This window comes from Semicossyphus pulcher, unplaced genomic scaffold, assembly GCF_022749685.1.
Source record: "Semicossyphus pulcher isolate SPU_LCO1_2020_fin unplaced genomic scaffold, fSemPul1.0.p SCAF_3, whole genome shotgun sequence".
Lineage (NCBI taxonomy): Eukaryota > Metazoa > Chordata > Actinopteri > Labriformes > Labridae > Semicossyphus > Semicossyphus pulcher.
This window is the reverse complement of record NW_027211704.1, coordinates 10,150,001-10,163,641: the sequence shown is the minus strand read 5'-3', so window position 1 is coordinate 10,163,641 and position 13,641 is coordinate 10,150,001. Positions and strand designations below refer to the sequence as shown.

Below are 13,641 nucleotides of genomic sequence, written 5' to 3'. Positions count from 1 at the left end.
CATTTAACCCTCTGAGACTCACATCTGGACATTTCTGTTTTTGCATGTCTTTGTATTTTGTATTTTTTACAGTATTATCAAGCGCCACACATCCCCAGAATCAGCACAACCTCAGCTAACTGTATATGTCACTCAATAGAGAGTTCATTACACTTTAAAGGGGGCTATCAGCCTATAAAAGAAAAAAGAAAAAAACGGAACTTACATTTTTGCATATTTTATTGAAAACCACACTGCAGACCATATCAGGAAAAAAAACTTGACACTATAAATTGCATGTGTGTTAGGATTGTTTTGGAAGTTATTTGAAGCTTCTAGCTCCTACTGTTCATGAGTTATGCCCATTCATTTGGGCAGAGTCTTCAGGCGTTTTTAGCATCTTGTTTTTCCCTGCTAGAGCATTTCCTTATCGGGCGCAGAGTCGTCGGATTTTTCGTCCACATCTCCTCCGTCAAAAATCAACTGCAAAGCCTCAGCTGCATTATACCTCTTTATTTTTTATCTTTTTATATAAAAACTAAACTTCGGAAAACTTTTCTCGTCTCTCTCTCTGTCGTCTTACTTTGCTCTGGTGCTCCTCCTTTTTCGCCTCTGTATCATTGAATAAAACACAGGCTGATGGCACCTACAGGAGCCAATCAAAGTGTCCGATTCAGAAACATGACTCTCTACATCAACAACAAAGGTGGCTGATGAACACTGATCTATAAACATACAGAGAGAATGAGCAACGAGCCAGGCAAAGAGAGGAGACTATCCATATTTTTTACAACGTTACGCTATAGTTTACTGACGGAACGATTCACACATGAGCAAGCTTGGGCTTGTTGGAAAGCTCTGTTTCTCTAGTTAACGATGAAGTTTCTTGGTCAGACCATCAAAGAGTTACGATGCTCTAAAGACGACATGGCTTTTGGGCCCCTATACGGGCACGTGGGTCATGGCTGGACATGTTGCTCTGAGCCATCTCGGTTGGTAAAAACATGACCACAGGTGTCCATAATCTCCATAAAATAACTATGATTCATAATAGTCCAATAACTTGATTTGCTGCTCAGCACAGAGTGAACTGCTGAATGCCGGAGAAGTGAACGACTGTACAAGTGATTTCAGACACAGCCCAGGATCATTAAAACACCTCACTTCCTGTGCACTAGAGGATTTACTTCCTCTTGCAAAGCATTAAAGGGCAGAACTGTGATTGTAAAAGCTGCACCGTTCATCGATAAGAAGCCTGAATTTCTTTTGTGTTGTATTTGACCATTCACTTAAGCAAATCAGATATTCATTTGTAAGAAAATATTGCACATTATCACTTTAATCCTTCACGTCTCTGCTAATTATCTCCACGCACACAGTCGTTAATGGTTACTGAGCCGCTGGAGGCAAACAGTGCTTCCCCGCACGACGAGGATATGAAGATAATCCTGCTTTCTTAGGAGAGAGAAAGATGGAGGTTTCTCTGTCTGTAAGTCCGTCCGTCCACCGGTCTCAAATCTCTCTATCTTGCAAGATAAAACTCAATTTCTGTTGAATCAGAAACTCTCCTGTGAAGCAGGATTTGTCTGTTTGCTGTGCAGCTGCTCGGTGACTTCACAGATCAGTGTGTAGGTAACGTACGCGCAAACATCCACCTACACACACTCGCATATCTCTGTCTCTGGCGGCTTAAAGTTACAAAGGAAGTGGCTTTGTACGCACATGCACAGCCATTACACATGCACGCCGACATCCCTGCGCACACAGAGCTGCAGTATGTCAGTGTTCTTGGAGGTGAAATGAGGTAAACCGCTTGGATACTGTCTAGACCAGTTGATCCCGGTGACCCGCAGTCCACATATATATTCTGCTGTCTCTTCCTCCACTTATCACTTCTGCAGCTCAGCTCCACTTTGCCCTCACTATCTGTTTGTGTTTGTGTTTTTGTCTTTCATTCCATCTGTCCTCTCTTTCTGCGATCCTTTAAATTTAAATTCAGTTTTCAAATACCGTTCCTCCATCCCTCCTCATCTCAGGCGTCTTGTGGAGAGAAAAACAAACAATTTGAGCCTAAAGTTGCAAAAAATTGGAACCTTAGTTGTGCAAAAACCGTGCAAAAGATATCTGAGGCCTATTCTAGTTATACAAAGAGCCTAAATACAGCCGATTACATGGACACATTGGGCACAAAGGATGTAAAATGACAGCTGCTGATGGTGCTGCCCATTATCTTTCAATATGCCATCATAATGCCTTGTGATGAAACCAAGATAAGACTTTATGCTTCTGAATCTGTTGGAAAAATCTTGATATAATCCCCCCAAAAAAAGTCACCTTCTTCTACCTTCGCTTGCTTCCTCCGGACAGCGGCTCAGCTGCACTTTTAGCCTCCATCTTTTACGCTATAGCTGCGCACCGTTCCACTACAGGGTGTAATGTGTTTCAAATACCAGAGCGATTTTTTTCATCCATACATAACTGAGTTCAGGCGGCCCCGGCTTTGCTGCTGTAAAACGAAGTTACAGCCACATCTTCTCCACATATCTCTGGAAAAACAGAAACACATGCTTGTGTCGAGTATATCCAGCTCTTCACCTTTAATGATGAAAGGCGCGCAAAGAATGTTATAGCACTTTTTGACACTGAGTAAATATACTCAAAGGTTATTTATAACTTTAAAGTCTGTGCCATTGCAGCATATTAACCCTCACAGCAGTAACACAGCACAGTGAGTTTCCTTGGCTGAACTTCAGATAGTGTGATTGTTACTGATTTTACATAAATTATAACAGTGTGTAATTTTAAGCACAATTTCCATTTGAGTTTCAATTATTGTTTGACTACTCGGGATGTAATTACTGTGTGTGTGTGTGTGTGTGTGTAATGATTCAGAGTAGGTGATGTCTAATTGTGTAAGAACAGACACTTACTTGCCACTGTGATAAAGTAATTTCCTTAGTATGATTGGATTTAACAGTAATTGCTGGTGTCAAAGATATCAATTAAACATGTAGCCCACATTAAATTGTGCGACGCCTAAAGCAAACACTTGTAAGTGGCAGTCAGCTGCCTTAACGACGATATATACACTCGTCAGTTACAGCAGTTGGTCAGTGGGTCACCTCTTCAAATAAATTCCTCATGCTACCCCTTTAGTGTTATATTTGTACGTATGTTTATTAGCACATTAGGCGAGAGGAGACGTAACTAACGCTAACACTGCAGCCGTAACCGTGAATATCTGCTTCAGACCAACACGAGAAGCTGTTCTGCTGTTGAGCGGGACGTTAAATGTGTGTTATGGTTACTTCAGCCACCGATCTCTATACTGCGATGTCTCTGGCTCCAAAAGAGCGTCACCAGTGCAAGATGGTAGCCCTGTCTCGGGGGGTATTTTGACTTGTAGAATGAGAGTAGATGGAGGCGTGTCGTCCATCTTTATATACAGCCTATGGTTCAGACAAACGCAGGACTTCTATCTTGCCTTCTTCTGAGAGGTGTTTTTTAGCTACCTAACTTACATGTATTCAGGTGTTTGTTAAGGCAAATAAGATATGGTAGACAGTAATGTAAGTTATTGATGTACTCATTTAAAAGCAAACCATAATCATTTCCTAATTATCACCAAGACGTTTCGGTGCCTTCACATAACCAAACTGCGATATCTTGGCACGTTATTTTTGGACATCCAGAACAAAGATGTGAAATATTTTTCATCAAGCTTAATTTTCAAGATCTACCTGATGTCATTGCTAACTCAGCCGCCCTGTTTTAGAAGTTTAACTAAGTTTCATACTGCTAACTTTACTGCTAGGTCTTGCAGTGCAAATGCGTCTCTAAGGGGGTACCTAGATCATCGTATTCTGAAGCATAGGGCTACTGACCGAGCTGCCTTATTGCATACGTTGGGGGTGATAACCTTCACAAACATTATGCATGTATAGAGACATTTCTACTCTTGTAAATTTAACTCAATTTCAGGAAAACATTTCAAAAAAACGACCTGCTTTTTCAAAGGTACACAGACTTTAAAACAAAAAGCAGATGCAGTTATATTTGCTATGAAAGTGTAAATGTAAACTAGTCTCGTAAGAACATTTAATCTCTAACTTTGACGTTTGTAAACAGGTAAAGAATATTTAAGTGCAGGTAGACGGACAGTTAAGAGTTAACACAGTGATACACTGAGTCTTAATAAAGTCTCATTGTGGGAGGAGGGAACTTTATACAGCACACTCCCAAGCATGAAGGACTGCATTATCATACACACACACTGACAGTGTAAACGGCCTTCACACACACACACACGCACACACACACACACACACAGGAAAAAAAAGTCCCAACAGTCACTTCTCTCTCTCTCTCTTAATCAATGCCTCTCTCTCTCTCTCTCTCTCTCTCTCTCTCTCTCTCTCTCTCTCTCTCTCTCTCTCTCTCTCTCTCTCTCTCTCTCTCTCTCACACACACAGTATATGCACACACACCGCTCTTCATACATCTCTATGTCACACACACACCCTCTTGTGACTGTGGGGTCAATAAATCTCCCCATTAGCATTGAGATGTCTTCATCATAGTCAGTGTTGTGGAGCTGCCGCTATGACTCCATTTCATGCCTGGCTTAATGCATATTTGACCTTGGTGTAACACACGCTCACACACACACACACACACACACACACACACACAGACGCACACAGACGCACACAGGAACACACACCAATACCTAGAGAGAGAGAGAGAGAGAGAGAGAGAGAGAGAGACTGAAATCTATACAAAGAACCCCTCATTCTGGAAGGTGGGTATGCGACAGCACACACATGTAATAGTGCAGGAACACACACACCTACACATGCACAAATCACACCCACACATCCATGTATACGTGCACTTACACATTTGCATGCATACACACACGGTGACCTTGTAGGCAGCTGCTAGGAGCTCTGGGAATTTGTACAAAGTCTCAAAGACAAAGGAACTGTGTGTGTGTGTTTATGTGCGTAACTCTGTGTGCATGTGTCACATGTGCGCCCTGTGTAGTCTTTGATCCGTAATCTTGGGTGCGTCAGATACTTCCATTTTTGTCACAGTGGGTATGACCGGTCAGTAACAGCAGCACAGACATGATCATTAGAGAAGAGAAAGCAGACAGACGATGGGCTACGAAGGAAGAAGTAATGAATAGAAAGATGAGAAGAGGAGACAAGAAAAGGCTAAATGTCTCCTGCTGGTATTCATACAATTTATTATATTATTGTATTATATAATATATGAAAATGTCAGTGAGTTTGAAAAATGCTTTCAGGAGGTCAGGAACAAAGCGGCGACTTTATGCACTACCTGTTTTTTCCTCAGCTTGACCGACTCATAACAGGAAACAAGTTGTGGAAACAGATTATCTAGACTTGCTTGGTAGGTCTCTCATCAGGCGACCAACTCTACTACATGTTAGTTTCATATAAAACAAATCTTTATTAAAAGCAGAGTAACTTTAAACAGGAAACACGCCAAGTGGAAACACTTTTTAAGCATTCAATGGCTCCTTGAAGTCAAAGCAGCATGTTTGTGCTTTTGTTAAGGAAATTCTACGGGTGCTTGGATCAATCGAAAAGGGAATTCTGTGCTATCCATCTAACCATTATCAATACCTGTTCAGGGTCGTGGGGGAGCTTGAGTCAATCCCAGCTCTCATTGCGTGAGAGGCGGGGTTACATCTGGACTGATCGCCAGTCAATCACAGGGCTGACACATAGAGACAGACAACCTTTCATGCTTACACTTACACCTAAGGGTAATTTAGAGTCACCAATGAACCTTTGGACTGTCTCCATGCACAGGGAGAACTCCACACACAAAGGCCCACTACGTCTCAGCTCTGTCTCGTTAAGAAACCCCACCCCTACAAGCCAATTTTCTTCTGATTGGCCAGCTCTCCAAAGTCTGCTGAGGTTGAATTTGTGGCAAAAATTAACCTGCATTGATCACATCCTTGGGGGAAGTTTATGCATGGCTTTGGCAAAATTACGATAGAATCTTAATACTTAGATAAACATCAACCTTTTTTTTATTTTTTGAGTTGTTAAAGTTGTAATCTTGACAATCTCAGTTTTGTTCTCTTTGGCGGCGCCTATGGCAACACAACAGTAATTGCGGGAGCACACTTCCATGTTGCATGCGTGACATCCACGGTTGGCTCAAGTTGTAACTCTTGATTTTCCTCGCTGACAGTTGCTTTCCTTTTCACTTATTTTTTCGAGTTGTATCTGTAGTCATCGATCTTTTCTTTGTTTGTTCAGCCATAGTAGATTACTGTTTACTCGCAACACTTGCAGAGACCGTAAAAGCAGCCGCTTAGCTCCGCCTACCCTCTCTGGCAGACCAACCACTGCTGGCTGATGGAAAACGCGTCACTAACTGGGTGTCGCTTGTGACTTTTTCCACGAAAGTCGCCACAGACACCCAGTCTGTAATACTGCAAATACAAAGGCTTTCATCAGCGGGCCATAGGCTCAATCACCATTGTGTTACCTAATTCGGCGATAGATAGACATTTATTTAAATGAAAATCTTCGAGATCATCACTTTAAAGTAAACAACACAAAACATAGCATACAAGATGTGAGCAACTGTCCTTCAGTTGTCCACCCAACCATCTACCCTGATCCCCTCCTCCTTTGAAAGTATAAGGTCAAAGGTCAATTTCCTTTCATTGGAGTTCCTTCTGAAACGCATTTAACAAAGTAAATTGGCAGTAGAAAAAGGTTTAGCCTACCACAGGTGAACAAAGGACAATGGAGAAACTAGTCTGAGAAGAGTTTATACAGACTTAAGTGATATGGATGAAGTGCTGGAGTGAATTCTCAGCTGAACTATTGAGAGACACGGAGTGAAGGAGGAAAGTACAGCCCGGTTCTGTTTCAGTGAGCAGATAGTTTGTGTTTGTCCTGACCCCTCCTCACCTCAGCTCTTTACTCCTGTCTCTCCTTCACCTCGTCTGGGGCCTCATCTGTCTCCTGTCCAACCTCTCGTCTAAACTCTCCTCCTTTCCCCCGACATCTTTTCTTCCCTGTCTCAATGCATCTACTCTTTTCTCCGACTCTTTGTTATTCTCCACACTTCTCTCGCTTCCTCCTTCCTTTCACAGCTCTTTTCACTTGCCTTTACTTGCTGCCCATTTATTCTCTTCTTTTCTCTCTGTCGTCCTTCCTTCGCTCTCTTCTCAGTCCTTCTCAATCCTCTCGCTGTAAATGCTTCCTCTGGGTCATTTGTTCCGTTGCTGTTAAAACATGTCATGTCACTGCTATGTCTCTGCAAAATCCAACCGCAACTTCAAGATTGTTTAGCTGCTACCCAAGAGAGGATGTCTCTCAAGCCCTTTTTACATTGCGGTTCCGCCTCAGCACCGTAACGAAGCTCCACCGTCATGCAGTCTTTGCTATTTGACATTGGACCGAGCAGCGCCGGCTTTAAGCCGCCCCAGTGTGTGTTTTTACAAAGTGTTCCGGCGTTGCGGAAGGAAATCGTGCGTGAGGTGTAAACAAACAGCATGTGCTTCAAATACACACACTGTCCAGCCATGCAAGCTCTGCCGTTGACATAAACGCCGTTTCACCTCTGTTACAGTAGTACCTTCAATGCCGGCTCAGAGGCGGAACGACTTCATTCTACATAGAAGATGGAACGCAGCAGAGGCGCAATAATCCCGCCTTGAACTGGCAGTGTAAAAAGGGCTTCAATTTCCTCCGCTAGAACCACCCTAGTCGATCCATTCATTTTTGACCAGTATATGACCTTTAATTACCATGTTATGAAGCTTGCCTAGTCCTGTTTCCTTCAGCTAAGAAATGAGGCAAAAATCTGACTGATTTTGTCAAAACTTCTATTACACACGCCCTTTTCCTCCGCTTTATATTAGTTACTCTAAGGGGGGAATTCACTAAAGGATTGCGTAGCTTTTGCATCGCTAAACCTGTGCAAATGACACAAAAAGGCCTCATTCTCAAAGTGCACACGAAGGGTTAAATGCACCCCAAAGTGCGCTGCAGAGAAAAAAGCGTCTCTGTGCTCCGGTGCCGTTTGCATGTAGTTAAATGAGTCATTATTCAAACATTCAAGGTAAATTTGGCCCCTTTTTATGTTAATGAGCCTCGTGGCAAAAAACGTCTAATTCACAAACAGCAGCACTAACAGCACCACGCAGTTAGAGTGGAAATATTACCGTCTGCAGAGAGCTGGTGGTATCTGTCTGCGGCGCAGTATTATAAGGGCTGTCACGCTCCTCAGAGAGTGGAGGTGCAGACAGCTCCTCTTCACAATCAAACAATCAGACGCAAAATAAGAGCCAACTGCACGAATTTGCTCAACTTTGCGGGCGTGTTTGTGCTTAATATCATTTGTGCAATTTGCTTTGTGAATCTGACTTTGAGACGGAGCAGATAGCGTGGCCAATGATGCGCAATTAATGGTGCTATCAGCGGTCGTAAATCATTCTTAGTGAATCGTTTACAGTTAGTTCAACATGCAGCTGCAAGGTTTTAAACTAGAACCAGCTGTCCCATATGTCCCCTGTTCTTGCACTCTTGCATCAGCTTCCTGTTAAATCAGGATAAACTACAGGATCCTGTTACTTACATACAAAGCACTGCATGACCTCGCCCCCAGACAAATTTTGGATCTCCATGTTCCGTATTCCACTTCTTGTCCACCTCGACCAGATCTTCTTCAGATTGCGGTTTCTTGTAATACTTTTTTTCTGATGTTTTGTTCTATTCCTGCATTTATGAAGCACTTTGTAACTGTGTGTTTTATAAAGTGCTATATTAATAAGGCTCTACCTTCTTACCGACTTGCCCTTTTATCAACTCCTCTCCTTTCATCTCACTTCTCATCATTCCTCCTCTCACTCAATAGGACTATTTTAATCACTCAGTGTAAGCCAATTAGATCTACTTGGCTTCTTTTTCATCACCTTTCCCTTGACCACACATTCAGCCACACAAACCCACACACTGAAACACACACACACACCTGAGTAGGAGCTGCGGAGTGACCCATGTGGCCTCGCTCATTCTTCGTTCGTTTAGTAAAGCCGGTGTTTAGATTGGCTTATGGAGAAGCCACTTTAGGCCACTAATGAATCCACAGGCGCCATTAACATGCAAATAGCTCCATTAAGAAAAAAATAGAGTCATGCAGTTTTATATTACAGGCTCTTTTCCTTCTGAGACACGCACACACTCTCACAGTCTACTGTTCTGGCTGGTTGTCAGCAGCCATGTTGCCACAGAGCTGTAAAAAATTGCATTTTCATTTATTAAAAAACAGAATGAGAAGATTAAAATATGATTTTTTTGGCATTTCATGACAGTCTGACAATATAAAACCAAAATTACCTTCCTCCAAGGACTGTAAATATTAATAATTAATTCATTTCCATTACATTTTATTTTCGTTTTCTCCTCTAGTCTTCTTCCACTCTTATCTTTCTTTCCCCAATTTCACACTTTCCCCGCTAAGTCCGTGCAGCTCTTGAAAAGTGACATTCCCTCATCAGTCCCTCCGTCCCCTGGAACCTCCATCTTTCCCTCCATCTGTCCGGTCTAATAGAGCGCACACACTCGTCCAATCAATCTGTCCGTTCCTTAATTAGAGAAGAGATATTCTAATTAACTGTCCTCACGTCATGCCCACCAATCAGGGCTCAGGGTGTCCGGTGACTCATTTAACTCACTGCCTGTCATTAGAGTGTGTGACTACAATGCAGAGTTTATGAACAGTGTGTGTGTGTGTGTGTGTGTGTATTGAGCGTATATGTTGAGCTAACATATTCATACCTCCTTTTTTCTACCTGTATCTACAGACAGCAGCCAGCCGTCACTGGCCCAGCCCTCGCTGACCCTGCAGAGTTTCCCTTACGGAGGCTGTGAGTCTGTGGAGCTCTCCTACCAGAGTGGTACGTTCTCACAACCCGCATAGTTAGTCACTTTGATGGTTAGTCAATCAGGTAGCGTTGGTCATTTTGTTAAAAGTAAGACAGTTAGGATGTTTGTTAGATAGTCAGCCATCTAGCTAGGTAACTAACTAACTTGTGACATACACCTGTTGGGGTGCAATCTCTGGGTACCATACTAGGTAACCGGAGATTGCATCTAATGACATTAAGTTATGTAGTCCAGTTAGTTAGTTTGGTTGGTCATTTGGTTGATTAACTAGTTAGCCAGTTGCTAGGTCAGTCCGTTAGCTTGTTAGATAGTTAGTCAGGCAGCTATCGAGGTATGTTATGTAGTCACTCAACAAGACTGTTATTCCATAAGTTAATTATTTTGCCAGTAGCTCTCTCAGCTAGTTAGCTAATTTGTCCATTTGCTAGTTAGGGTGTTGAATGGTCAGTCAGACAAGTTTAAAGGAAAGCCGGTAGGTTTCCTTAGTTTGTTAGACAATTAGTAAGGTATCTAGCTAGGTAATTTTAGTGGTAAGTCAACCAATTAGTGAATTAGTTATTTCGCCAGCAGGTCACTCAGTTAGGCAGTTTGTTAGTTACGTTGTTAAGTGGTTGGTCGGTTGGTTGATTAGTGAGTTAGCTTGTTAGTTAGTCAGGTAGCTATTGAGGTAAGTTAGGTAGTCAGTCAACAAGATCGTTATTCAATAAGTTAAATATTTTGCCAGCAGGTCACTCAGTAACTTAGTAAGTGTGTCAGTTAAGTTGCTAATGGTCAGTCAGTCGGTCAGTTATTTAATTAGTAAGCCACTGAGGTCAGTCAGTTACTCGGTTAGCAAGCTAGTTAAGTGAGGTAGTCGGTCAACCAGCAAGTTATTTGGTTAGTTAATTATTTGACCAGTTTGTTAGTTATTAAATTAGCTTGTTAGTCATATTAGCTAGTAAGGTTGTTAGTCCTAACTTAGTGTTTAGTTAGTTAAATAGTTAACCAGTAGACAATTCAGTTTGTTTATATGTTGGCTAGCTAGTTAGTTGTGTTCTATAGTTGGTTATTGCAGCGGTAAGTGAGATAGGTAGTTAGCCAGTCTGTCTGCATGTCATGCAGGTTGTAAGTTAACTTATTAGCTATTAAGTTATTCAGTTACTTCATGAGTGACATCATCAATTAGTGAGTCATTACAGAAATTAGTCAGTTCATTTTTTATCAGTCTTTTCAGAGGTTGCTAATGGGCTTTAGACTGGAAACATCGAAATATGAAGCTGAAATTGTTTTCCTTCCTCCCACCCGTCCGTCCGTTCATCCATCCAATCCTGTCTCTTTCTGCAGGTCAGTTCCAGGCCGGCCAGTTTCAGCCGGCTATTCGAGTCGCTGACCTCCTCCAACACATCACCCAGATGAAATGTGGACAGGGCTACGGCTTCAAGGAGGAATATGAGGTGAAAACACACACACACACACACAGGCTTATAATGGGCATCAGTAAATGGCATCAAACTTTAGGTCGACAACATTACAAGCAGTCATTAGTAAAGAGGTCAAAGGTCTGCAGCTGCAGCAGCCAGATTATTGCTGTAATAAAATGTTTGTGTGAACCCAGAATGTATAAATGTAACCTCCAGTAAACCAGTGAAGATAGAAGGTTTTTCCTTCTGATAATCACATGGCTAATTTATACTGGCACCATGTCTGGGGTTTATTCTTTCTCTTGTTAAGTGTAAGGGCTCCAGCTGGCCCTCTGATCCTGATACAGGTTAACAGGTACACCGCACGAAAGCCAATCAGTGCTGAGATTCTCCTGACGTCCCGAGATTGCACCAGATATTGACAATCCAAAATAAAATTTTAAAAAGGAGCATTTAAAGCTTGTTCGAACAGACATGAAAAAGCTGTTTTACTTTTTACAAATCTGCATCATGATGTCGTTATTCCTGCATCCTTTCAACATGTTTATTGCAAATAAATAAATTGGTTGGTGTCCATCAGCGAAATCCTGGTACTGATCCTAGCTAACAGATCATCACACTGGGCACTGGTCAGCCTCGAGGAGCTGGTAGCAGCAAGAGAGTTCATCCAGACACAGTTCATAGAGGAGGAGGGGAGATTAACCCAGCTGCGTGCACATCCAGATGAAGTTTTAAACCCAGACATGACTGGAAGGGCAAATATTTGCAATTCTGTTTAACCTATGAAAACTCTCAGGAATAATTGATGACATAAATTGCTTTGCTCTTATTTTGAAAGCGGTTTTTGAGATTGGAGGTTCGCTTACATCGCTTACCTTTTTCGTGCTGTCACTTTCCAGTTGTGCAACATTTGTGTGTTTACTCGATTTATGCATTTGTGTGTGAGTACTTTTAGGATTGGATTTGCTGTTTTGGGCATGGTTGACTCTTATCAATTATTAAGTCTTTACCTCATTAATATTGAACAGCAACATGAATATGCAGACAGTTAAACCAACTTTCCGTCCCATAATTTTTCGTCCTTTTTCTCATCCACCAGTTCTATTTCGTAAATCTTCCTTTCTCCCTTTATTTTGTCTTCATCATGTTTTACGCATTAGAATTTCCTGCTCTATCCTTTTTCTCTTCTGTCCTTCCCCACACATGCATCAGCCTTTTTTCGATCTTATACCACCTCCCCCCCGTCCTTCTCTCTCTTTACAACGTCTTGATTTCTAAACTTCCTCTTCCTCTGTGTGCCTGTGCTGACTGTTTGTAAAGCACACTTTATCACAAACAGACGTTTTTACAATCATTCTTTGTCATGGCCGCTCTACCGTGGGATCATTTTCCCTCCAAATCTTCATTCCCTCACTTTCATAAATTCCTCCCCTGTGCTGAAATCCTCCTCTCCTTCCTTTCTTCACTTCATTCTTCCTTCATTTGCTTTGTCTCTGCTGCTGCATATGGATCTTTGAAAAGACAAAAGCGTCTTCCCTCTCTGTCTCCATTTCACTCTCAGAAGAGTATTTTCTATTACCAACTCTGCATGGGGGTTGAAAATTGTCCCTCCGTGATGCCGTACGTTATATTTTCATTTGCTGCCTGTCATTTTGGTTTATAACCGCTGATACGATTCGGTGGAGAGCAAATGTGATTTATTTTCTTTTGTGTGTGTGTGCCCGTGTGTGTGTGTGTGTTAGAGAGAGGCAGACAGAGAATGGAGGTTTATTAGTGGTGTTTGTAGCTGCTACCTGTCACTATCAGCTAATGGAGAAAGACACTGAACAGTTTATAGCAGAATCTCTGTATCACACTTTGTCACAATGTGTTTGTGTGCATGTATATAAATACAGGTCTGTTTTATGTGTGTGAGTGTGTGTGTGTGTGTGTGTGTGTGTGTGTGTGTTTCGACCACCACACCCCATATGGTGTCTTCTTGTCCCCGCCTGTGTGTGAAGTGACCTCCAGTGTTGAGGCCCATTAACCCCACTAACATGCTGTCAGCATGTCAGTCCCTGCTGGGATTACACCCTGTGCAATAAAGGGGATATTATGCATTGTGGCCACGACAGTATATCCTGACCTCTAGTGTAATGTGGCTTTTAATGCTAAATGGTTGAACTGTTAACTTTTCAAAGCTGAAAATACAATTGAAAAAAATGTTGCGTTGAGGTCAAATTCAGTTACTCAAATAAGCTAAGAGGGCACCTCGCATTCGACTAGCAGCACCGTCCTGTCACTCAAAGAGGCCACACCCCTAATGATGCATCACT

The 13,641-nt window shown here is 42.1% G+C and overlaps 1 protein-coding gene across 1 annotated transcript in view; it reads left to right on the top strand.

The window, feature by feature from the left end:
- Nucleotides 1-13,641, top strand: part of ptprt (protein tyrosine phosphatase receptor type T) — a 331,706-nt gene that overhangs the window by 260,941 nt on the left and 57,124 nt on the right. The window contains exons 22-23 of the mRNA XM_069679080.1: nt 9,845-9,937; nt 11,250-11,359. Of these exons, the coding sequence (XP_069535181.1) occupies nt 9,845-9,937; nt 11,250-11,359 (203 nt within the window). The remainder of the gene's footprint in view (nt 1-9,844; nt 9,938-11,249; nt 11,360-13,641) is intronic.